The sequence below is a fragment of the Pelodiscus sinensis genome, chromosome Z (genome assembly GCF_052426305.1).
Source record: "Pelodiscus sinensis isolate ZL-2025 chromosome Z, ASM5242630v1, whole genome shotgun sequence".
Classification (NCBI taxonomy): Eukaryota; Metazoa; Chordata; order Testudines; family Trionychidae; genus Pelodiscus; species Pelodiscus sinensis.
Window position 1 is genome coordinate 29098666 of NC_143085.1, and position 26776 is coordinate 29125441.

The 26776-nt window shown below is 46.8% G+C and overlaps 1 protein-coding gene across 2 annotated transcripts; it reads right to left on the minus strand.

Moving 5' to 3' along the window:
* Window positions 1-5756: 5756 nt before the first annotated feature.
* On the minus strand, window positions 5757-21209 carry KMT5A (lysine methyltransferase 5A). Of its 2 annotated transcripts, none has more exons than XM_075898547.2 (8): window positions 20931-21207; window positions 20248-20342; window positions 17033-17189; window positions 12627-12846; window positions 10386-10473; window positions 9351-9410; window positions 8301-8491; window positions 5757-7405 (listed from the first exon to the last, which is right to left on the minus strand). In XM_075898547.2, exons 1-8 carry the CDS (start codon window positions 20968-20970, stop codon window positions 7195-7197), a joined length of 1062 nt encoding a protein of 353 aa, XP_075754662.1. In that variant the 5' UTR covers window positions 20971-21207; the 3' UTR covers window positions 5757-7194. The 2 variants fall into 2 exon arrangements, with proteins under 2 accessions (XP_075754662.1, XP_075754663.1); XM_075898548.2 differs by having other exon boundaries at window positions 7262-7488; window positions 20931-21209.
* Window positions 21210-26776: the final 5567 nt, after the last annotated feature.

Here is a 26776-nt window from a genome sequence, read left to right on the forward strand (position 1 = left end):
CGCTGCTGGTCAGTTTCAGCAGTGGCTGGATCAGGACACCTGGCGCAGAGCAGCTGGGGTGCTGCTGGGTTGGGAGCAACCCAGCAGCACCCCAGCTGCTCTGCCCCAGGCGTCCCCAAGTCAGCCGCTGCTGAAACTGACCAGCGCTGACTACAGGAAGCCGGAGGCAGAGTTGCTCTGCCCCAGGCTTCCTGAAATCAGCCGCTGATCAGTTTCAGCAGCAGCTGACTTGGGGACGCTTGGAGTTCTTAAGTTGAATCTGTATGTAAGTCAGAACTTGCGGTCAGTTTCAGCAGCGGCTGAATCTGGACGCCAGTTCCGACTTACATACAGATTCAACTTAAGAACAAACCTACAGTCCCTATCTTGTACGTAACCCGGGGACTGCCTGTATTAGTTTTTCCACTCACCTCTGTGCCTGGGAAAAGAGGGGATTTTCAAAGACTAGAAGGATATGACATTTATTACTATTTACACTATCTACAAAAGTGTTCATAAAAATTACCAACACAGAAAAATGTTTACATTTGAATAAATTTACATTTAAATCTAAAGTGTATTTTGTTGTGCAGTGATTGGATACTAGAAATGTCCAGATCTTAAAAGAAACCCAGAAACTGAAGCAAATCGGAAATTGCTCAGATGATGGCAATACATTAGCCTGACATCATCTGTTCAATAGCCTAATGCCTTCTAAGGATGTTAAGAGGCAGGTAATTGGCTAATTGTGTAATCAATAAAAATTCTGTTGACTACACAATTAGTCGATAAGGGAAGCGTCTCGGTCCCGGCTCATGCTGGGTCCAGGAGCTATCCCTGAGGCGCCTCTGCAGTTTAAATGTAGTAGGAGCTGGGCCCACAAGCAATCTGTCTTCTGTTACATTTAAACTGTAGAGGTACAGTGGGGTTAAGTCCGGGACTTGTCATGACCCAGGATTGAGCAAGCACAGCTCACCCCAGATCCAGGAGCTACTCCTGCTGTGCCTTTGCAGTTTAAATGCAGTAGAAGCCGGGCTGTTCGCATGTCCAACTCTTAGTACAATGTAAACTACAGAGGCACAGGAGGCCGGGACTGAGCCAGGCTGTCTGCTTGGCTGGAGCAGCCCCTGTTCACACCAGCCCAGGCTGCCTGTGGACAGGGGCTGCTTCACAGAGGCCCCCTGTGTCTCCCCCACCCTTTGCGCTGCTGCCTCTGGGGGTACGTCTACACTGCATCCCTAGTTCGAACTAGGGATGCAAATGGAGACAATCGAAGTAGTTAATGAAACGGGGATTTAAATATCCCGCGCTCCATTAACATGATCTCGCCGGCGCGCTAGTTCGAATCACAGCTGATTCGAACCAGGAAGTGCGCGCCGGGACGCGTTAGTTCGGATTAAAGCCCTTAGTCCGAACTAATGTTACTCCTCAAAAAATGAGGAGTAACATTAGTTCGGACTAAGGGCTTTAGTCCGAACTAACGCGTCCCGGCGCGCACTTCCTGGTTCGAATCAGCTGTGATTCGAACTAGCGCGCCGGCGAGATCATGTTAATGGAGCGCGGGATATTTAAATCCCCGTTTCATTAACTACTTCGATTGTCTCCATTTGCATCCCTAGTTCAAACTAGGGATGCAGTGTAGACATACCCTGATAGAGTACTCTGATAGAGGCAGCAGCAGGGAGGGAGGGATGGGGAGAGAGGAGTTGGCACCATGGAGGTGTTGCTGGAGGAAACTGGCTTTTAAGCGTCTCCCCTCAGCACCAGCTCCTGCTTCTACTCCCACCCCTTGCTACATCTGATAGAGGCAGCAAGAAAGTGTGGGGGATGTGAGTAATCAACTAGTCAACCACTTGCTTACATCCCTAATGCTTACCACCAAGACTACAATAACTAGTAACAACAAATACCTGGTAGACTCAAGCCAAGCATTGACTAGCCCATTAATATATAATTTTCATGACTATGGATGATCCTTCAGGTAAAAAATAAAGTAAGGTGTTGCATAGTACTTAACACTATTATTACATGCACTCACCCTGCTCACTGGACATATAGGACTTCAGTTAGTACTGGAACCATTTAGAAGCAATATATTTCTGAGCTATAGCATATTCATAAGTACTGAAAAATTGAGAGAATTCTAGTTTTTGGGAAATAATCACTAATTAAACAGAGCATAAACTAAATGCACTGCATATACAGAAGAGATAGGAATATTAATTATCTAGCTGCAATCCTCTACTAAATGTATTTAGGTAAGACAGATGGAAGGTAGATATAGGGGAGATAATTAGTATTTGAGGTTTGTACTAACATCTACATCTAAAAAGAGTTATTTTAACAGCATTAGATGATGATGCTGAGTAGACATATAAATAGGAAAATTAAAAGACTCAAGAATATAATCTTAGTCCCTTCAAAAGGGAAGTAGATTTTAAGATCTTCTTTGAGTCCCTTTTATGTGCTAGCTGGAAGCAGAATGTAGGTCAGCTGATGTATACAGTACAATTATCCTTTGTAACAAGCATGTTAATATGGCTGCAGAGAAGACAGAAAAATAGTGTCATTTTCAAACATGTTCACTAATAGATTTAGTAAAGCAATATCAAAGATGCTTAACATGGAAAAAAATTGAGATGGGAAACACGCGTGTTGCAGAGGACTGCAACATGGAGTTTGCCATCTGTAAAACATTGGGTATGCTTTTTGTATAGCCTTCCTGGGCCTGAGGGCTAATTAAACTGTGAGTCATTCTATCAAGCATGGAAGTCTATTGGGCTAACACATCCAAAAATAGTCTTATTCTATTTTTACTGTAGCCACTCTATCAGCAGCTGGTGATAACAAAATTAAAGCATAACTCTGCCATAGAGGTTTGAGTACTCCACCACTCATTCCTGTTACTCAAGGGAATGTCAATTAACATTTCTAATTTGGTACTGAGGCATGCTGCTGTTAGAATAACAATTTGGAGGAGGGGAGGTAAGATCTATGCATGCTGAGTTCCTTACAGAATTGTAGAAGAGGTACAACGACTGGGAAAACTAACAGCTACAGCAATCCTGAGGAAAGAAGTTGTCCTGAGTGAGTTAAGTGAAAGAGGAGAGGCCCTCTGGGAGAGGTCTGGACTACTAAAGATGGACACCAGGCCACCTGAGTAGGATCCTGTAAGGAATAGGGAGACAATGCAGCATTCAGAACAACAGAATGCGTGCTTGCAATCAGTCCACCTAGGAGTCTATGGACAGTCTCAAAACCTCAAACAACAAGCAGCAGTGGAACTGATCACCATTCATCACTACCTCCATCTAGTCCTTGAATAATAAATAAATTAAAATAAAGCTGATGCAAGAATATCTGCCAGGAGCCTGAAACAGCAGCTCACAGATGTTAGCTACCCCATTAATTTCAATTAGATGTTGACACCAAATCTTCTTCACTTCCCCTTAAATAGTAATACCTGTTGCACTGAATTTTAGTAATAGGGGAAATAATCTAGATTTCTGTCTTTTGTGGTATCAGTCCACCTTTCAACCTTCTCAACTGCCAGATTTCCCACTCAGTTTCTTCTCATCAGCCAAGGCCTCCAGTGTACTATGGCCAACATCTGCAATGCTACTGAAAGTCAACACAGGGCCATATAATACGGTGACTCATGAGAACCATAATAAGTCAGGGGTGGGCAATAATTTTTGATGGGGAGGTCACTCCAAGAATTTGGAAAGTGGTCAAGGACTGCACTCTTCCATATTAATAGAGGAAGTGAGGGTCTGGGATGGAGGTTGGGTGCAGAAGGGAGCTTGGGGTAAGGGAGGGAGCTTGGGTGAATGAGGCAGATGTGACCTGGGGCACTGGACTGAGTTACAGGGGGTGGATTGTGACCTAGGGCAGGGAATTGGGGTACAGGAGGGGGAGCAGGAATTTGTGTTGTGATCTGGGGCAGGGAATTGGGGTACCAGGTCAGAGAAGGGATATGGGTACAAGATGGGGGCAGAAGATTTGGGTATGTGGACTTGGGGGCAGGAGTGGGGGACAGAGTTGAGGAAGGGAGGAACTGAGATGCCAGAAGCAGGCTCTGGCCAGGAGACTTACCAGCCAGCAGCTGTTCCTGAATCTGCCCCCCGCCTGCCAGTGTTCCCTCTAAACTGATGGTGACACAACTTCACAAGTGATTAATCAGCCCAGCCCAGTCAGTAAGCTCCCTGTACAGAACTCGGAGCCACTGATTGTTCTCTTCAGCTGTGCTGCCAGCAGTATGAAGGGAACATTGCTGCCCACCCAGAGAGGCAAGCAGCCATATGCTCTGGAGCCTACTGTACTTTGTGTCCGCCTTTTATTAATTCAGGCAGCTCCCATTGGCTGGTTTCTGGCCATAAGCCAGCCAATGGGATTTTGCTGAAGGCAGGCACAGCTCCTACAGCTTTCCCACCCTCCTCCTCCAGATTCAGAGTTTTTAAATAACATCCCACAACACCATTTCTGAGCTGCAGGCAGATGGGGCAAGGCAAGCAAGGAACTTGCCCGGGGCTCTCTGCAGCATCTATGGGCCATATTTTGTCCAGGCCTGCTATAAGGAATGCTGTAATGTTGCATTGATTCCCTAATCAATGCATTCACTTCCACTATTCAGAGCAGCTGTCATGCTAGTTCTAGTCTTGCTGCAGAATTTCAGGCTAGTTTCTTACAAGGTACACGGGATAGGCTAGATTGGATACAATTCAGGTTCATTAGCTTAACTGCCAACAATTCCCCATTTAAAAACAAGTTCCTAACACAGTATAAGCAAGCAGGCTTTGTGACTGCAGGCTTGACTGAAAAAGCCAAATCTGGTTTGTTTTTAATCCATGTTCAAGACTAGGCCTAGCCTTTTCAGACAGCTTGTATTGATACAAATTAGTGTGGTGAACAGTTTGGCCCCAACTCAAGTAATCCTTGACTCAATTACAAAGCCATTAGGTATCAACTGGTGGGGTGTGAGGCTGGAGTAAGTGAGGGATCCTGCAGCATAACATGTAAAAGCCATAGCAACATGCAGTCTGTGGTAGAATTCTGTTTATGATACTGATCCAGTTGCAGAAAAACTGTACAACAGTCAATTAGAAAGCAGAAATCTACATTTTCTGTGTCCCACTAGCCTTATTGCTGCTTTTCAATATAGCAGCATTCAACTGTCAGTTACAAAAAAGGCCTGAGTATTTTCAACAACAAGGTGGGTAGACATTGTTAGAATTTTACAAGAAGGGGACATGGGGGAATAGAGGTGAAGAGTGACTTGTCCAAGGTTGCAATCAGCCTATGATAAAGTACAGGTTTGTTCCACTTCCAAGTCTGTGTTCTAGCCAATCTGCACACATTTGGCTTCTCTAATTGTCCCCTAGTGTAGACCTGGCCTATGTCAAACTAAAGTACACAACCAAGGCATCTCTAGTGCAGGATACTGACAGGAGAAACTCTTCCATTAGCTCCTCTTATTCTTCTTGCTTCAGAGGATTAACAGTTGATGGTCTTTACTAGGCCTGCTAAATTGAACCGTGAGAACGATATCTATAGCACTGGTAAACGTAGATGAGGAGCTCTGTGATGAAGTCTAACAAAGCCCCAAAGCGGTATGTACAAAATATATAAGAGAGTTGTCAAGCTTTAGAGACTGGACATATACAGATCCTCCCCTCCTGAGTTTTCACTGCATGGAGTGGAGACAGAGACTAAGGGTTAACCATTTTCACAGCTTTCTTAAATATATCAGAGACAGAGTTAGGCACCACAACAGCCAATTCATAGTTAATAAATATATTTTTTATTTTACAGACATATTCAAGTTTTTGTTTTTAAAACATCACTAAACCACCTCTCTTGCTGCTAAAACACATAGGTTGGACTGTATCACCTTAGGTGTTATACAAGTGCACAAGACTGCCTTGGATGGTATGAGCAGCTTTGAGAACATGGAGATACAGGGAACATTAATAAAGTCACAGATCTTACTGACGTTTTCCAGCAGCAAGTGTGACTGGTGGCCTTAGGCCATTGTTCAGCTATACACATGCCAAGCACATCTTGGCAAACACTTCAATTGATAAGAGCTCATATTCACTGTAGAGATCTCCACTGTATAGCCTTCCCATACAATGGTTTCCCTAATAATGAGCCTGCACCAGTGAGGTACTAAGCATCCTCAACTCCTGTAGAATTCAATGGGATCAGACAGTGCATGACAGCTTACAGGATTAGGCCCTAAGGAATCTGTTTTCAATGCATATACATAACTCCAAAAGTAAAAAACTGAAGCTGTACATGAAGACAAGACTCCTAATTCTGGAAACACTCTGATCTACTTCCAGCTTTCACAGTAAATAATTAAGTTTCTGATGTGGCCAATTAACATTGAAGGTAATATGTTTTTAAGAGAGGCCTTTTGTTTTTGTGTTTTGAAAAAGCCATTTAACAAGACTCCCTTAAATCTGCCACCAACTAAAAAAGGACAAACTTTTTAGAAAACAATTCCTCATTTTGATGACTTCCACGTTTTACCTTCACATTGATAATAAGTCAGGTTTTAAAAATCCAGCTCCATTTGGATTGGAGTTGTGTCTCTGAAGAAAGCAGGCAGATTGATTATTCAATCCATTATTGCAGTGGATTTGGTGCCTTTGCCAACAAGGGGCAGTGTGCTGGGAAAAAGACTCCTAGTACAGACTAGTTAAGAATAATACAAACAATGCTTCATTCATGAAAAAGTCCTTGGCCAGTCAGTGCTAGGTTTAAAAAGGATGACAAGGAAATCAAATCAATGACTTAAGAGTTAAATCATAGGATACATCTGTCACTATTCAAGCTAAACAGTCAATATTGCCCCTTCTAAAACAGGACATGAGATTTCATTGCCAAAGCAGGAGCACAACCCAAGAGTTTCAGATTTAATTTTTTCCCTCCGCCCTTATAAAATACGCATAAGTCTTTGAGTGTATGCTCAGGAAGCACAGATCAATATTTGCAAAAATGTACAAAATTGAATAAAAAGTTTCTATAATCTATGATAATCTGTTCAAGTCTGTCTGGAAACCTGTAACAGATATTTAAATACTGCAGAGCAAAAAGGGTTTTTTTAAACAATTTTAAAATATAAGAAGCAATCCACGCAGATAGATGTATTAAATTAAAAAAAAAATCCATCAGCTCTCTTCAATGGTGCTTAGCCCAAAGTAGGATGGATTAGTGTTTCAGCCATGGATGAGCTTCAATGGAAGCTTTGCTCCTGTCACCATAGTCATACAATAGTTCTTCACCCACTTCAATGTCTCGTGAGGCTATCAGAATAAGATGAGGTATGCCATCAATATCGTGAAGCTTTGTTTGACAATTGCCACATTTGCTGTGATTAATCAGCCTTCCCAGACGATTAGTCTCTTTTGTAGCATCAACACTGAAAGAACAAAAACACAGATTGGGAGATTTCTGCACAGCACACAAAGTCATGTTCTCGCAGCTAGAAGAAGTAAATCCACACTGAAAAAAAAAAAAAAATCAAGAGATGAAAACATTGTGTCCAATCAGCAAATAGTATTTTTTGTCTGTTTTAAAGCTACCTACCCTGATGCCACCACTGCCCTGAAAGGCGGAATAAGCTTAACCAAGTTGCTCTAGCAGGGACAGGTAATCTGTTGCCCAAGAACCACATGTGGTATATTGAGGTTCTATGCCGATGAGACATTTACAGTGGGTCACGTACATGGTTGCCCAATTTTGATAGTTGTCATCTGCATAGAATTTAATACTGGTAGAAAAAAAAAAACTATCACTTTATTTATTGAAGTAAAGGCATGTGAAGTGAGGTGTGTGCTGACTGTGCACAACATTGAGAGCCTGTGTGTTCTCTCTGCATCCAATCAGAGCAGGGATACGGTTTAATTGGCACATCCCATAAATTCTAGGTACATGCATGCAGTTTGCAAACTACCCTATCTCAGGAGATTGTCTTGGTTAGGACAATCATGCTGTCCATTGAGATGGAGAGCCACTTGTGGCCCACTCATTAGCCTGGGTTGCCCCTCACTGCTCTAGAAAAACCAAATCCCAGTTCTATCTACTAAGCCATGTTGTCTTAATTCCAATTTCACACATTATAATCAGACAAGATGCCCAACAAGTAGTTTTGAATGTTTAAGCAGTGGGAATGAAAAGCCAGTCTCTCCACATAAGTGTAAAAATTCCAAGTTCAAAATTTAACAGGAAAACTGAATGATCGAGCACCTTCAAATCTTCATCCACTTATTCCATTCCTTAAATAGACTTTAAAATGAATAGAATCCAAAGCTTACCAGTATGTTTTGCTTAGATACTGAAAGTAGTACATATAGCAACCTGTGGATGGGTCTTGGGCATACAGAGCTTCTCGCTTTTTAGCATCAGTGATCTCTATGAGATCCCCATGGTATTCTACCACAAATTCTCCTTTGTTGAAGTGTTTGGTAGCAATTACCCCTCTGCCTTTACCATCAATGAAATCAATCTGTCAAAGGAAAAAAGGAGCTAAGTTAGCAAAGCCGCAAAATATTTAAACTGTTTTAAATAGATAAGAACCCACAGGCCTGGGCAGTAGGCAGTTAACTGTGATATCAGCTAATGCACTGACTGTGATGTAGGGATGTAAAATCTCAGTTAATTGGTTAAATGTTAGGTTGACCAATTAAGCAGGATCCGGGGCAGTGGACAGCTCCAGCCTGGCTGCAGCAGCTCCCAGCCCACACTGGGTCTGCTGGCTTCCAACCTGCACACAGGGTCTGGGACTGCCACTGGTTTCTGGTTCCCAGCTCACACTGGAGCATTCCCTGCCTGTGGGTCGCCCAGACTCACTGTAGACAGTGGCTGCTTCGGATGAGAGCAGCTCCTGTCTGTGGCAGGCCCCCTGTGGGGCTGGAGCAGCCCAGTGCCATGGTAGGCAGGGAGTTGTTTTAGCCCCCACCAGATAACCTTTCACGTCCCTAGTTCGGTGGTAGTAGCTCTCCCATCATTTGCTGCCATAAGGAAAAAGCCTATATTTGCTGTTCTGTGCCATGCCAAAAAACCTTTTTACCATACAGTTGACAGACACAGGAGGAGACCCACAAACACTTAGAAGCTAGTCCAAGGAGTATGCACAAGTGATTCATTCATTTCCTTGGAAGTATACGATTGCTGATGAGACCTTTATTTTACAGCACAAACAAAATGTTCTTTACACCACCATATCTGTTGTTCCAAAGGAAAGAAACACTAGTATTACAGCTTGACATTAAAAAGGATGACATAATACATTTACAAATTCACTGAAAAATACAAATAGCAATGCACAGTCAGTGTCATACTATTTAAGTTGGTGTTGCAGTTACCTTCATTCCTTCTTCTTTCCCACTTTCAATTAATTCATCTATTCTCTTCTTTTCCTCAGTCTGCAAAAAGAAAAACCTATAATATTGCTACTAGGATTTCGGGATGGGGATTGAGCTAAGTGTTTTAGGGAGGTATTTATCTGCTTATATTTCTACACACCACTCTGTGGTGCCCTTCTAAACTTCAGACATGTCAGAGGTAGGACTTAACATTAAAAAGAAAATTTCAAAGTGCTGTCCAGGAATGTGCACATTTTTCTATATGAGCAGCTGGAAGGCATCTTTAAAGGACTCCAAATTTAGATTTTGATGTTTGAGAAAGATGTTGCAAGTAAACAGGTCGTGTCTACCAAATCCAGGACTCTCTGGTCTGGCAACATCCATAGTCCAAGCAGGACCACAGATCTTGCTCTGGAGGTGGGAGCAATGCAGGGGCTGGGGCAAGTGACATCTGGGGAGCCCTCCACACCCTGGCCAAGGAACCCTGGTGCTAGTGGAGCAAAGTGGCTGCGAAACCCACAGTTGCAGTGGTGCTGTTGGCAGCTGGGGAGCCCTGGTCAGAAACCCCTCAGTGGCAGGAGGGCTGGGATGACCAGGCAGCCTCTGCCAGGGAACTCCCTGAAGTTGGGTTGGTGGAAGCAGGCTGTTGGAATCCCCAGGGGCAGTGGGGTGGCCCTAGCAGCAGGTCAGGGAAGCCAGACAGCCTTGGCTGGGGTACTCTGTGGCAGTGAGGCTAGCAGCAGCCAACTTTAGCAGACCCTGCGGTAGCAGGGTGGAGAGCCCATGCCAGTATGTGGAAGGGATACAGCCAGCAGGGCAGCACTGACCTCCCCTAGTCTAGCAAACTTCCTGGATAAAGACAGCTCAGGTCCTGAGGGTGCCTGACCAGGGAGGTCCATACTGTATTGTACTTTATCTAAGAACCATCCTAGATAGTTCTAAAATTACAAGCATCTGCGTCCAGCCTCATAAGTGTTCAGCTGCCGGACAGCATGGAAAATGCCAGTTTTCAGTAGGTTATACGAAAAGCACTACCTGCAATTCAGTTTTGCTCTTCCTGGAACTTCTTCTAACAGGGTAATAGTCTGTCACTTTTCGATTCTGTAATGTTTTCCCTTGTGCTCTAAGGGATAAGGAAAGGATACATAAACACTTCAGCTTCTCTGGCCTCACTGCCATAACTCAAGAGAGTCTGTCAAGAAGCTATTTGTTGCCAAGACAATGATCTGAGAGATGGCTGGCCAAAACTAAGGACTTTCTATATGCACCTCTCATTCGGATACTCCTTTTTTACTCTAATTCTTCCCCACTGGCCTCACCACCTGTATTTCAGTTCAAACTCTTGGGATGAGACTCAGGTATTTCTGAAGTGCAGAGGATTAGCTCAAATTACTACTCTACAGCAGTAGTTCCCAATCTTTTTGATACCCGGGACCAGCAAACCTATTCACAAACTTTTGGCGGAACGTCAACATTTTATTTGCATGTTCATTATGCAAACAATGAATATGCAAACAATGTTGCCAGTGCGCCAAAAGCCCCAGCCCCCAATGCCAGTCCTAACCCTAGAAGCCTCTACTACCCCCCCAGTGCCAGCCACTGACCCAAGAGCCCCCAGTGTCAGCCCCCATCCTAAACACCTGTGCCAGCCCCAGCCCTAGAGCTACCCCCACCATACCCGAGTTCCAGCCTCCTGTTTCCAGAGCCCCACCACATCCAAGCCCTGCCCCCAGTGCCAGCCCCCAGTCCACAATATTAGCCCAATTCCCAGAGCTCCCAGTGTCAGCCCCACCCTCAGAGCCTGCCCCCCCTCCCCCCGCCACTACTAGCCATCCTCTCAGAACCCTCCCCACTCCCTTCACCTAGCCCTGCATTGACTCCCAGCCCCCAGCTGAGCACAGCTGTCTGGGTCATGGCTCCTCCAGGGGCTGGGCTGGGCTGGGCAACTCTTCCCAGCGCCTCCCCTCCCACCACAGCTGTTGGGAGAGGCATGTCCTGCCCCACCTGTCAGCCACCCAGCATCTCCTTCCAACCACAGAAGAGTGGATCCCTGCACAGGGAAGCTCTTCTGCAGCTGGAAGCAGACCTGTCTCTGCACGGCCCTCCCACTGTGGAGGGAAATGCTTTTCCATGGCCGGGAGGAGACCATGTGCCTGGCAGGCACTGGATGGCTGAGAGGCAAGGCAGGACATACCTCTAATAGCCTTGGCAGGAGAGGAGGAGTTCTCCAGCCCCTGCCCCCAGAGCTGCTGACTTGACAACCAGTGGTTCATGGCCCACTGCAGGTTGGGAACCACTGCTAGAGCACATTTGTGCATCTCAACATAAAATGCTCTAGAATTTCCATCTTTAAAGCTGCCCCATGGTTAGCTGCTGCTGGAGAGGGGTGCATCCATCAAACGGCAAAATCTTGGTTCATACTGCTCATGCAAAAGTGATCTTTTACCAGCTCACTCAGACCACTAGTTATAAATGTATTATCCTGAATATGTCTCGAATTTCCTGTTTTGCCCCCCACAATCATCTTTTAATCACTTGTTAGCTCCCATTAGTGGAGATTAGTGGAAATGCTCGAATACAAGTTAGAAAGCTATATTTTCAAGAAAAAACCAAGGCTTATACCACAGTACAGAACTTACATGAAATTATTCTTTAGAGTAGCAAGTATCAAAAGGGAGCTATGTTAGTTTGTATCTGTAAAAACAACAAGTCATCCTGTGACATTTTAAAGACTAACAGATTCATTTGGGCATAAATGCTCATGGGTAAAATCCCACCTCAGATGGCTAAACCTTGCTTCATACTGCATCTGACGAAGCGGAGTTTTACCCACAAAAGCTTATGCCAAAATAAATGTTAGTTTTTAGGTGCCACATGACTCCTCATTTCTTTAGGAATTTTCTTCTGATACCTACTCTAAGGGTACGTCTAGACTACATGCCTCTGGCGACAGAGGCATGTAGATTAGGCTACCAGACATAGGAAAATGAAGCGGCGTTTTAAATAATCGCCGCTTCATTTAAATTTACACGGCTGACGTGCTGAGCCGACAAGCTGATCAGCTGTTTGTCGGCTCAGCGCGGCAACCATGTAAATTTAAATGAAGCGGCGATTATTTAAATTGCTGTTTCATTTTCCTATGTCTGGTAGCCTAATCTACATGCCTCTGGCGACAGAGGCATGTAGTCTAGATGTACCCTAAGTGTCTATAGCAGAAAATCTGGTAAATTTGCTTAACACATCCAAAATATGCCTTTGTTTTCACATGTCACCTACTTTCGTCTTGGTCCATGTTTTGCTTTTACCACCTTCTTCTGAGCTTGCTTTGCATTTGCTGCATCAGTAGAATCAGAAGGCAGAGACACATTTTTCTGAATTTCTGCAGCTTCTTGTTTTTGATTAGAAAAGGACTCTGAAGGGTCAGATCCACTTTCTTTATCATTCTGGCCTTCTGGTCTAATAGCACCTTCTGTTGTATTAACAATACTTTTTTTTCCTGTGAATGGAAAACACAGGACTAACATAAGTTGTCTTGCTTTCCCTTCTTCTATATCACAAAATGCCCTAACTCTTAAAAGATTTCTAACTTGTATTTTAGGTTATAAAATTACAGGACAGAGCAGGGGAAACATTGTATTTCTTCTGCTGCCAGGCAAAGTAAGAAGTCATAAGGGCCAAATTGGACAAAGTTCTCAGTTAGATACGAGTCTAATTCCTACAGCTCATAAAGCGTGGTAGGGAAAAGATTTGAGCCCAGGTATTCTGTCTAGTTCAAGATGTTATCCAGACAACATTTCCCAAGGTTCAACACAGGAGATACTATAAAAGGAGTTTTGTAACAATTGCACTCTTGACCAAGCACATTTGCTATATTAAATGCTAGAACTGATATGACAACTGCACGTAAAGTGTTTTAGCAGTCTGCTGGGGTACTCTAGTCCCATATTTAGTGGCTGCAGCCATTGGTGGTAAGAAGCCAATGCCATCCAAGAAGAGAATAATGGAAACAGAAGAAGAATCAGAATTGCTGTCCTTAGTTACAATGTGTATACATTGCTACAGCTGGTTCAATCTTTGGCTACTATCAGTAAATGCCAAGTCACAAAGTAGGTGCCAGTCCAAAGGGTTCCTGATAGGGATGTAAGGGAGAAGTTGGATGTAAGGAAGAAGCATCTGAGCATATGCTTAGAAGTAAACATACGCTTATCAGGTAGTTGAGTCTACTACTTGCTTTCCCCACCACTTGGTGCCTCTGTGTCAGAGGCACCAAGAGGACGAGGTGGGAAGCACAGGCTGATGCGGGGGGGGGGAGGGGACCATCTTAAAAGATGGTTCTCCCCCAGCACAGTCTCTGTGATGCAGGGGAAGAGGGGGAGACAGTGGAGGCAGAGATGCAGCAGTCCCAGAAGAGGCACAAACTGGGACTGTTTAGTTCCAGCTTGCACTGGTCCCGGGAGCTAACCCCGCTGCAGCTCTGCCTTTTAAATGTAGCAAGAGCCAGACAGCTCTTACTACATTAAAAACAAAAAACCACAACCCACCACAAACAGAGGACTCAGTTGTCCTGGCTCGCACCCAGTCCCCTGCTGCACCTCTGGCTCCCCTGTGGAGACAGTGCTGGGGGGGAAAACCAACTTTTAAGCCGTCTCTCCCCAGCACTGGCTTCCGTTCCCTTCCCTTGATGCCTCTATCAGAGGCAGCAAGGGCGGGGTGGGGGTGGGGGTGGTGAAGCAACTAGTCGATTAGTGACTCAACTAGTTGCTTACATCCCTAGCACAAGTAGGGACTAAGAAGTCTCGATTCACGCCAGCTCCAGGACCACTGTGGCCCATCAGGCTCTTACGACATTTAAAAGGCAGAGCCACAGTGGGGGTTGTGAGCACCCCCCCTTAATTAATAGATGGAAATTCCATTGACTACTTGATTAACATCCCTAGTTCCTGGTCAATGCCTTTAAAAAAAAAGTCAGATACAACATTCTAAACCATCATCTAACCAAGATCCACTGTGTTATGATCCAGATTCAGCAAAGCATTTAAACATGTGCTAAATATTAAAATGTAAATTAGTTTCACAAGCCTTGCTGAATAAGGACGGGATTACTCACATACTTAAAGTTGAGCACATGCTTATGTACTTTGTTGAATGAGAGCCTTTATCAGAAATCTCTAGGGGCCAGATGCCTTTACTTCAGCAGTGATTGCAAGTCTTTCTATTGATTTCAGTAAGAATTTCAACAGGCCCCGAAGCACTGTCAGATTATAATCTGGGTCCTTTTACCATCATCCCCAGCATCCTCACTTTTGATGGAGGAGGTATTTTTGAAACATATTTCCTATTGGTCCATCCTAGACACTATTAAGAAAAAGATGTGCTTTTATTTTATCGTCTTTCTTTGTTGCTGGATTTGCTGGTAGGTGGATCTGGCTTAAACGATGAAGCCATTTATTTGCTGTTCAATGTAAATATGATTTTTTTTAAATGGCATCCAGGTACCACAGTGATTGATGCATACAAAATTCTAGTATTTAACAAGCAATAGTAAAGCCAGTTAGGGTAAGATTAATTCCATGAACAGGGAAGAGAGGTTAACTGCAAACAACTCAGTGTCTTACAAATCTTATCTGAAAATTTATATGTATTATGGTCGACTAAGTAAACATGTTTATTAGGTGCTAAAATTGGTGAGAGGTTTAACAGATCAATGATTCTCAAACTGATTTATGAAGCCTTCTCATACTGTCACAGTAAAAAAGCAGCTACCATTTTTCCAGCATTCCTGGTCTAGTTAAACAAAAAATCTGTTTTCAAAAGATGCTCTCCCCCTCTGCACCCGTAACTCTATGCACACAGACATTAAGTACCCCTAAGCCCTGGCACCTCCCTTCACACTATGTGGCTGTTTTGTACCTTTTTGAGGTTGGCATTTCCTTGGCATTAATTCAATAATAATCAAATCTGCAGAGGATATCAACTACAGGCAGTCCCCGGGTTACATGGATCCGACTTACATCGGATCCCTACTTACAAACGGGGTGAGGCAGCCCCGCACTAGCTGCTTCCCCCCAGCAGACCAGGGAGATGCGGAGCGGCTTTTCTCAGCAGACACCTCAGCTTGAGAATAAAGGACTGAGGGAAGTGAGGTGTGGGAGAATAAAACTGAGCTCTGGAGAAATGTTTGGCTAGAGTTTCCCCTACAATATGTACCAGTTCCGACTTACATACAAATTCAACTTAAGAACAAACCTACAGTCCCTATCTTGTACGTAACCCGGGGACTGCCTGTACAGGTAACAACATGCAAAAGAAGATAAGCTAAACTGCAAAGTGACCTGGAGAGATCAAATGCAAATGGAGAATGCAGCCAATTTAGGAAATATTAAGGGCTAAATATTTAAGTCCTACAATGAGGAAAATAAAACAAATAAAACAAGAGGGAAATTTTAACCAAGCAACTGCATCATTTAAGTGAAACTGGTAAAGAGGCCAGTATTAGTAAGAGTGTTGAAATGCCATACATGCGATTTGCTGGGAAGTCAGAATGTTAAATTTTGATTAAATGGTTTTAACAGATCAACTAATTGAATTAACTGGCATTTCCATCAACTATTCAATTAGTTGATAAGGAATAGCAACATGTTCCACCTCTAAAATGTACAAGAGTCCCAGCAGGAGTTCTTGTGCATTTTAAAGATTGAAATTCTGCGTGGAGCATGAGGTTAGCAGGGACTGCAGGCTCCATTAGGGATGTTAAATATCAGTTAATTGAATAGTTGAGTAACCTCATGAATTCTTATTGGTTACTCGACTATTCTATAGCCCCCAGGGGCAGGGCCAGCAGCCAATGCACTCTGGCCTCACTCCTGAGGAGCAAAGCTTCCCTTGCAGACTGGCTGCCTGTTGCTCAGTGCTGTGCCTCTGATGAAGAGGCAGCAGGGGACATCTAGATGTCTAGGGGACATCTGAGCTCCTGGTCCTGGTGCGAGCCGGAACTGAGCTTGGCTGCCTGCCCATGTGGCTCCCAATGCATTTCAAATGCATTGCCAAAGCAGGGGTATGTCCTGGATCCAGCACAAGCCAGGATGAACCAGGCTACCTGCCAACTCCTAATACACTTTAAATCCAGAGCTGCAGTGGGGTAGGGTCCCAGACCTGTAATAAGCAAGGAGTGAGCCAGGCTGCTGGCCAGCCTGCTAAAAAGTTTACTGGCTGGAAGGGGCAGGGAAAGGGAGCGGGGGGGGGACAGAAGGAAATGTACGTAGCCTATAGTATTAATCTATAAGCTTTTGATTAACCGTTAATCAACTACACTCTTACATCTCTAGGCTCCCTACTGGGGCTCTTGTACATTTCAAAGAGGAAAAGCCTGGGGCTAGTGGGGGACTCTATACATTTCAAAGTTGGAATCCCGGTGCTGCACCCCTGCCCCCTCCCATGGAGCTGGGGGGAAACAAGCTTTCAAGCCAGCTCCCTCCAGCACTACCTTCTCTTCCCTTCCTTGATGCCTCTTTCTGATAGAGGCAACAAAGGAGGTGGAGAAGCGACTAGTTGCTTTCATCCCTACTGGGAAGGCAGAGAGTCTACAAAAAAAGGTACAATTTCAGATCCCAGTTTGAAAGTTCGAGACATACAGACACAGGGCCAAATAACCCACAAGCAAATTTGTGGAAAGTCAATCTTACCATCTCCTCTTTTGCATGTTTCATTTAGTGTTTTGCACTGACATTTCACCTCATGAGGCATGACTGAGTTTTCCTCTTGAAGTGGAGGACGAGCACCAGGAGATTTGTTAGGACTTAGGTAGGTGTAGATTTTGGACTGGCCAGCAAATACGTTCTCCTAAAACAGAGAACCAAAAAAGATTCATGTCAAATAAATCTCAATCCCAAAGACTCCAATTATCTGCATCATGCTGCATAGGCCAACACCCACATAACTGTAACATTTTGCATCTGAATAGCAGAGGATCCATTTATCTAAACACACACAGACACAGACACAGACACAGACACAGACACAGACACAGACACAGACACAGACACAGACTGTGATTAGTAATACAAGTTAAACCTCTCTAGTTAGGCTGCTTTGGGACCTGTCCAGAGCTAACCAGAGAATTTGCTGAACCACAGGAGGTCAATATTGTCTAGCAGCATTATTAACACTTCAACTGCTTATTGGCTCTTTGAAGATGTAGGAGTAAATTAGAGCTAAATCACAGCAAAGAACACAGAGCCAGGACTGATAGCTGTAAACAAACATTATGAGATCAAAGGAAACTTGGCCACACCCATGATAAGTGCACATCCAGTTAACTGAACTCATGCTGGACCACAGAGGTTGCTAAACCAGAGAGTGCCAGACTAGAGAAGTTAAACCTGTAGCTTGTGCTAAGAATTTGCATGGCAATGTCTGTTCAGAGACACTTCCTCAAAAACAAACTAAATACATAAGGCAGGACAATGTAGCACTTTAAAGACTAACAAGATGGTTTATTAGATGATGAGCTTTCGTGGGCCAGACCCACTTCCTCAGATCAAATAGTGGAAGAAAGTAGTCACAACCATATATACCAAAGGATACAATTAAAAAAAATGAACAAATATGAAAAGGACAAATCACATTGCAGAACAGGAGAGGGATGCGGGGGGGGGGGGGAGGAGGAACGTAAGTGTCTGTGAACTGATATTAGAGGTAGGGAGAGTGGGATGTTTGTGAGTTAATGGTATTAGAGGTGATGATTGGGGGCTTCAACTACCCCAGACTAACACGGCTACATTTCTATCACTATTCTATAAATGCATAAGGTTAGTTTACTTAAGTGTTAGGGTACAGGTCTAAATTCTTTTCTTGGGATGTGTACCCAGTCCCAAGTGACTTAAACATAAGGTGCAATGCTAGTGAGAGAGCAGCATCTGGTGCTCATTTCTCTCTCAAATGTTTATTTTTAACAGAATAATTATTCAATGTGATGATTTTCTCTGCATTAGTGCAGACCAAAGACCAATATAATCCATTATTTAGAAAGCTGATGTTTCCCCTGAAATTGCATTAAAAAGAAAAATCAAAGGCTAGTTTAAAAAACCCTCCGTTTTGATAATAATAATCTGGAGTTTCTTCTACGACCCCCATTCAAAAAAAATCAATTGGAAAACATATGTCAACACATACAGTACACAGAGGTACAGATGATCAGAGAGAACAGTCTAACCAATTGGAAAATTAAGCAGCATTGTTTCTAGCACACTGTCTGAGCAGGTTAGAAAGCATTTCATTTTGGCATCATGACAAGATGGTGTTTGGGAGAGAACTTCTATTAAATTTTTCTCCATCTATTCAATCAATAATGAGCTCAAGAACACAGCAGAGCACTTTAACACAGGTAAGTGTCTCACGGGCATATTTAAGTCCCACTGAGAGTGAAACATGCTCCAGGAGTCCAACAGAGTCCATGCGCATATTTAGAAAGACAATCCACCATGAGTGGTGCCTCATTCCAGTGAGCTAAGAACGTAAACATGGCAAAACTGGGTCAAACCAATGGCCCATCAAGTATCCTGTTTCCAAAATGGCCAGTGCCAGATCTTCAGAGAAAGTGAAAAGGGTGATTTATTGAATGATCATCCCCTGCACTTGTGTGGGAAAGGTTTATATGGGGTCTTAGAGAAGTACCATTATCTACTACCCCCTCTCACTTTGACTCTTAAGTTTTATGTAGCAATTCTGATTTTCAATCCCACCATGTCATGATTATGTTGATGTAATTTAGCTAAAAGTAAGATTGCCTTGCCTATATTTCCTTACACACACACAAAAAACCCCCCCACAGATTTTCAGATTCAAATGAAAAAATATTTTTCACTAAAAAGGAACTTTATAGTAAAGCATGAAATGTACCACATAGCTGAACATAAGGGTGCATAAACAATGACATGTAAAGGGAGCCTATTATGGAACATATATGTAACTTAAAAACTGATAAACTGCTTAAATGTTGTCACCTTAATCTGATTTAGCTGTAATTTGTAATCTTTACCCAAGAGCAACATTGTATTAGTTCCTGGCCATTTCAAGGTTCTCAGAGTAGTGTATATCTATACCCCCTCATTTAAGACCTTTACCTATCTAGAAATAGTTTTCTTCATTCTGTACTTTAGGTCCCAAGATTGTGGACACTTAAAGATGCTTTAATTTCAATGCAACTAATCACACGCTAGAAGTCAGGCACAGAGGATAAGTATTTGGAGGACCCAAGACTGCCATTTCTTCCAGGCAGGGAGATACTAATTGTTAGTGCTTATACAGCTTCCATAGGCCCATCTGCTGCCCTGATTCCTACAGACAGACCATTTAGCCTGGCCAAAGCCTCAATGAATGGGGACCAGCTTGCAAGATTGAAGCTAGAGTGACTCTCGCATCCTGCCTAGGGCTTGGAAGGCTACTGCAGTAACAGCAACAGCAGCTTCCTACACGGGTAATTTTACTCACGTGAGCAGGTTCATTGACTTCAGTACGTCCGCCGCTGCGGCAAGTTCCCCAGATGGAAGCAGCGGCAGCCAGGCCTGTACAGAGTCCCAGCAGGAGGGGCTGCGTATGGCCACGTCTGCTTGGGCGGGGAGCAGCTCAGGGCGCCCCTTAGTTGGGGCGCGCGGCGGCAGGCCCAGGCTGGATGCAAGAGGCGGCATCACAAGGACTCCTACACATATTCTCCCGCCTCCCCCAGCTCCTGCAGCGTCCCCCTGCCCTGGGAGGGGGAGGGGATTTTGCCTTGCTCCCCAGACCTAGGCTCGTTTTCCCGGGGCGGCTTCTGAGGCGCCTCCGCAGCCCGGTGGCCGGCTTGGAAGGGGCACGAAATTGCTTTTCTGCCGAGCGCGGGGGAGACGGGCAGGGCGCTTACCCCGTTCATCCTGGGGCGGCCAGGCCCCCGCCGCTCGGTGCTCTCCGGAGCCGCCTCCTCCGCTTTGCCGCCGCGGGGCTTGGGCATGGTCTTGCCTAGGGGAGAGCAGGGGAAGGAGGCATCAGAGCCATGCCCGGCGCCTGCTTCACTTGCCGGCAGCGGCCAAAGCCGCCGCCACCTGCGCCATGTTCCAAGGGCTCGGTGCAGCGAGCCAAGCCCAGGCAGCCCTGCCCCTTCGGGGCCGGCCCAGCGCGCACCCCGCTTGGGGGAGGAGCCGCCGAGGACACGCTGCGGCGAGCAGAGAGAGAGGAGACAAACCAGCCCGGCCGCTGGGGGGCTGAGCCCCCCTCCCAAGGAAACACGCGTCTCCCTAGAGCCCCGCTCACAGCGCCCCCGCAAGACAGACACCCCCCGAGTCACCCAACCGCGTCCCAGCCCCCGCCCCCCCACGGGTCCCACAAGCCCCCACCGCGTCCCAGCCCCCCAAGTCACAGCCGCCCCAGATAGCCCCGCTCCATTCACACCCCGCAGCCCGCGCCCTTCCTCAGAACGCCCTCGCCCCCACGTGCTACCGCCACCCAGCCGCTCCCTGCCCCGCATCCCACACATGCCAGCACGGCTCCCTCGGCGCCGCCACCCCACATGCGCCCCCTGCCCATCTCCAGCCCCGCCCCCTTGCTTACCCTGCTCCTGGCACCTGTCAGGGTGGCTACCTTTAGCCATGGCTCCAGGAGCCGAGCCCGGCTCAAAGCTGTCTTGGCAATAGTCGGAGAACTCCCTGGGGCTGCTGCACCGAGACAGAGCACGGCTGTCGAACTGCTCCAAAGAGATACACTGAGCTCTCACCTTCCGCTGCCTGATTGGCGCCCCCAGGTGCCTGTCACAATTCTCTGAGCTTTGATTGGAACGCAACGGGAACACGTCCCGCCTTCCCTTATTGCATTGGAGCCATCTGAGTCAGCGCGGCTGCCTCCCGGTGAGGGTGTTTAAATGTGCGTCCCCTGCTCGCTGATTGGCCCACGCGAAGAGACGTGGGGCTGTGATTGGAGCTTTGTCTCCCTCGCCTTGTGGGCGAGACGTTCTGGATCCTGTGACAACTTTGGGTTCAACCTAGCCACTGTGTGTGGGGCTGTGGGCTTTAAGTTGGCGGTATATACCAGGCCATATTTGTACAGAGCGGCTCCCTATTGGACTGTGCTACTTGGGGAGAATTTAGGGATTCAGATAATTTCTGTATGGGCTGTTATATTCAACACCCAAATTACATCAAAAGCTAAGGATCAGACACAGCCTACACCATTAGCTTCATTTAGCAGGGAGGAAACTGGACAGGTTTTTTCCCTCCTCCCTCTGTCCCCCTTTTTTTGCTTTAAAATTTTAAGTTTCTGTGCCCCTCTGACTCCACTCATCTGAAGAAGGGGGTTGTGCCCACAAAAGCGCATGATGAGAGAGAGAGAGAGAGAGTTAGTCTCTAAGGTACTACAGGACCACTCATTTAGTTTTTTAAGTTACAGACTAACACAGCTACCTCTTGGAGAAGTTAGGATTACTGAGCATGCTCAGTAGCTCTGCTGAAGCCTGGGAAAGGGGAACCAGGTGTCAGGGAGGGAGCCTTTAGCCCCTCTTCTGTCAGGGGAGAGAAAGGAATATAAGGAAGAGGACCCAGGACCCTGGTAGGGGGCTGAGGCTGCATTGTGAGGAGGAGCCTTGGGGGGGACAGAGGCCACGTGGCGGGGGGGCCTCCTCCAGTGGCTGGGGCCGGGACCGGGACCTGCCGCGTGACAGGGGACGGGGTTGAGGCCTGCTTTGGCAGACAGGACTGAGACCTGCCACATGGTGGGGGCAAATGGGGTGCCAGGACCTGCTCGAGGGCTGGGGGTGGCTCAGAGGAGGTGACTCAGGGGGCGTCGGGCTGTGTGTGTGGAGGGAGGGGAGGGTCAGGGCTGCTCTGGCAGCCAAGGCCAGTAGCTGGGGCCTGCTCCAGCCCTAGCCCTTCCCCAGGGCTGGAGCTGAGTTCAGGGCCGCAAAGTGGCTTCCTGACTGCTTGTTGGGCTGGCCATGTAGTGGCTGCCCAAAGCTGGAGCCAGGCAGTGGTGCTTTAGCTCCTGGGACTGGTGCCTCCTGCACCTCTCTCCCCCCTCCCACACCTTTCTTCTGCCCCTCAGAATTCTGTCCCCCAACCCTGTATCCCCCCTGTTCCCCACATGTCACTCAGCACCTCAATCCCCGAAAATCCTGGGTGCTAGCAGCAGCTTCTTTCTGCTCCAGGTGGGGACTCACAGCCAGCCCTGCAAGGAGCAACCTGGGACAGTGCCTGCCCTGCACAGGGAGTAGCACTCCCTGGAGTGGGCGCATCATCCCTTCTCCCCAAGAGATGGGGGGGCACTACCTGGGAGAATCTTTTAGGGAGCAGCACCCCTGGTGAGTGCCACAGTGGCACACATCTGAACAAGCATGAGTGACCTCATTGTTGGCACACAAGACAAAACTCACTCCACTCATGGAAGGAAAATCTTAGAGGGAACACTGTCCACAGCCACGGTCCTGTTGAGCAAATGCAGCTTCCATCCCAGAATTAGGTCCAGTGGTTAAAGCAGGGGGGCTGGGAGCCAAGAGTCCTGGGTTCTCACTCAGGGTTTGGGAGGGAACTGGGATGTAGTGGTTAGAGCAGGGCTGGGGACCTAAGTGCCTGGTTCAGAAGCACAGTGAGGAGGGATTTGGGGCAGAGCAAGGCTCGGGGGGGCTCCCCATCTTCCTGGCCATCTTCTCCTTCATTCACCGCTGCCCCCTGGGAATTGCTGCCAAACTGCTGGGTCTGGTAATGACAAGAGGCTGTGGGGTGGGTTTAACCCTTTACTGAATGCTGGGACATTTAGAAAATGACAGCACTAGTCCCATCCATAACAACCACACACATATCCAGACATAGAGGGAGGAGCCATTTCTTCTCCAGTGGAGGCATCTTGGTCTCGCGCATGTTTTTCTTGCCGCTCTGTACTGCTAAGCAAGGGGCATTGATGTTTATGTTGCCAGCTGCAGGAGAGACAAGTAGGTAAAGAGAGAGGAAAAAATGATTGTGTGGAGCCTTAGCACAGCTTCCTCCAGTATCCTAAGGCTGCCTGCACTTGAGCCAAACAGAGTCTGGGGCCTTCCATCCTCCCTGTGTACCAGGACTGGAAAGGCTGGAGCTGTGCACCACCTGGCAAGGAGGAACATGGGTTGGAGGCCTGCCCCTATAGTGGGGAGCTTGGCTTGCCAGATGCCCAACAGTGGGACTCAGCCAGGAGGGATAGTGCATCCATTGCTCCTATTCTGCTTTTAATTTGCTGTTTCCTTGTAGCTGTAGGCAGGACTCTCCTCCCCTCCATACACACAATTCCTCCTTCGCGTCTCCACTTTGCAGGGAGAAATTCAGGCTGTTCTTCTGTCTCCTTGTTGCCAACAGCTTCACTCCTTCTCCCAGTCCCACTGACCCAGCTTCTGTCCCCACTCATTCCTGTGTGCAAAGCAGCAGCGCTAACCCCTGCATTCCCCTCCTGGGGCCCTAATCCCTGCACCCTTCACTGCTAACCCTTGCACCCCCTTTCTGCACCCACATGGGGACACTAAAGTGGATGCACAAATCCTCACAAGGCACTAAAAGGTACCTGTGATGATTCCCCTCTCCATGCTTTAGGAAGTTTAATTCAGGAATATAAACTGGCAGATGTATCCGGTGTTGCTTGGGTCTTTAACTCTAGTAACGTTCGGGTTATTTTTAAATCAAAAGGAAACACTCTGCTCACTATGCTTGCCAAGCCCCCTCTCTCTGGCCTCTTTTGTGGTCAGAGAGCCAGTTAATCTTGCATTGATAATATAGAAAAGTGAACAAATGAAGCCACATAGAAAAAAATGTTAATTGGTCTATTGATCATGTAGTACATGTTACAGTACTTCCTTAACCGGTAGACATCACCACAGGTATCCAGCTATAAGAGGGATATATGCTGATGATATCATTCTGTTGTGCAGCAGGAAAAACTTGTTTATATAGAGAGATGTACATGCGTTATTTCCATGATTGTCTAGGACAGAGGGCTGGGTATGTGGTAGGGTTGCCAGGTGTTCAGTTTTGAATCGGACAGTCCAGTATTTGAGCTTTCTGTCCGGGAAATAAATTGAGAAAATAGAAATTTCCGGTATTTTCTAAATAAGATGGAATGTCGATTGTGATGTCATGTCAAGTATGTCCAGTATTTTTGTTGAAACCATCTGGCAACCCTAGTATGTGGGGGTGGGGCTTTGGCATGGGGTGGAGGTGCAGGATTGAAGCCAGGGAGTGACAGTTGCAGGACTCAGAGCAGGGGGCTGGAAAGCTGGGGGAGGGGGAAGGGGGAAAGCTTACTGGGACTGTGAGGGTGGTGTTGTTGTGGTGGCAACTTACCCGGGGGGGAAGGGCTGCACTCTCCAGCCAGCCATTCCTTTTGTGGTGCCAGCCTGGGACTGCAATTCCTGATTGGTAGGAGACCGGAGCTGCATGGGTGGCCCTGCCCTGCAACCTGTCCAATTGGGAGGCAACACTTTGCAGGCCAGTCCCAGCCTCCAGAACCTTCTCCCCTTGCAGCCTGCAGGCTCTCTGTGCAAGAGGACAGGTTCTGGGGACTGATCCAGCCCTTCAGGGGCCAGTGCGGCCTGCAGGCAGTCAGCAGGATAGGAAAGAGGGCCCCAGGTGCAGGCTCCAGCCTCCAGCAGTCCCCACTCCTTTTCCTGCAGCCTCCCTGGGGGGAGAGGACAAAGGATTTGAGGCAAGGGGAACAACTTACCTGGAGCGGTGGCAAATGGTGTCCCCTGGCCACTTTCTGGGTGATGTGGCTGCCACGTATTAGACACTCTGCAGGAGGATCTTCACTGCACGTGTGCTAGTATCAGCCCCACAACCCTCATATTGCGTGCCTTGGAACAGCAGCCTCCACCATGGGCAGTTATTGAAGCTTCTACTTGGACAAGCAGTAGCTTCCCAGCCCAGGCCCTGTTCTCTTTCCAGCCAAGGGAGAGAGAGACATGCTGAACAACACCTGGAGAGCTGAGCAGTGTGCCAGGATGGTAGGAAGTGGCCAAGAGCAAAGGATTGTCCTCCGGGAGCTCAGCGCACTTTGGCTGGCATCCACACTGAGAAGGCAGTGAAAGCCTGTACTGCTAACAGGGCTCTGGAGGCTGGGACCCCCTATCTCCCCATTCCATTCCCTGGCACTCTGGGGAGACTGACCTGTGGACTAGGCCTCTAGGCCACAGTAACTCAGAGACGAGTGTGTTTGGGACTAGGCCTACAGGACTGTATTTACCCTGGGTAGAGGGAACTGTACTTTGGGACTAGGCCTCGAGGGCTGCATTTGCCTTGTGAAAAACAGACATTGACCCTGACTTTGGGGTTTCCTGACTGTTGAGGCCCATTGACACCAGCACAGAATTTGAACAGGTTGCCACTTAGCTGTGGGAAAGCTCCAAAGAGCTCCTCTGGCCCAGGTGGAGGGAGATCCATTCCTTCTGGCCACCTATTGTTCTTCCTGGTCCCACCTCGCTGGACCTGGACATGAGGACAGGTGAGCACAGGGTACCTGCTGTTACAAATGCTGTAGCATAAATGCAGCATAAAGTGGCTGGCCTACCTACATCTTTGACTAGCCCTCTGATAAGTGATGCTGGGGGAGGCTGGGTGAAGCCCTGCTCTCACTATCCCTGCCTCTTCTGATAAATTGCTCCAGCATCACATAAGGTAGTAGGAATAATCCAATACATTCCCAAATTGAAATTCTATAATCCAGGACCTGTGGCTACTGCATAAATAAAGCAGAAAGATTTTGAAATTGTAAAAAACACGTTGCAAAGGTGCTCTTCTTAGCACTTTCCATTTGATGACATCAAAACACCTAACTAAAACCAATGAACTAAAACCACAAATTCCTGTGAGGCAGGAAAGTATTATTATTCTTCCTTTTTCAGATAGAGAAACTGAGGCACAGGATAATTACGTTCCTTATCTGCTGTTTTTTTAATCAGTGGAAAACCATCCATTGAGGCCAAGCCTTAAATTATGGGTCCAATGTCATACTGGAAATCTGTGACAGGAAGGCCATTGGAAAACCCCTGATCTTCACATTCCTAGCAGAGGGAAGAACAGACCACTGGCTGCACTGAGGTGGGGAGATCACCTGAAACCCCAGCCTTCCTAATATAGGAACTCCATGGAGCTGCTGCACCTAACCTTGACACAGCGTAAGGCCATGGTCACCAACCAATCGATTGTGATCGACTGGTCAATCGTTAGGGCTCAACCAGTCAATTGCGAGGCATTTGGGATCTCCCCCACCCCCAAGAAGCCCCAATACCTACCTCCAGCAACAATGGAGGTAGCACCAGCTTCCCATGGGGTGGAAGGAAGTCCGGCAGCTGCACGTCACTTCTGAGGTTTCAGGAAGTGCACTGGCTGCTCCCCCTCCCCCAAACAGCCAGTGTGGCACCATAACCCAGGCCTGTGGCATGCTAGGGAATT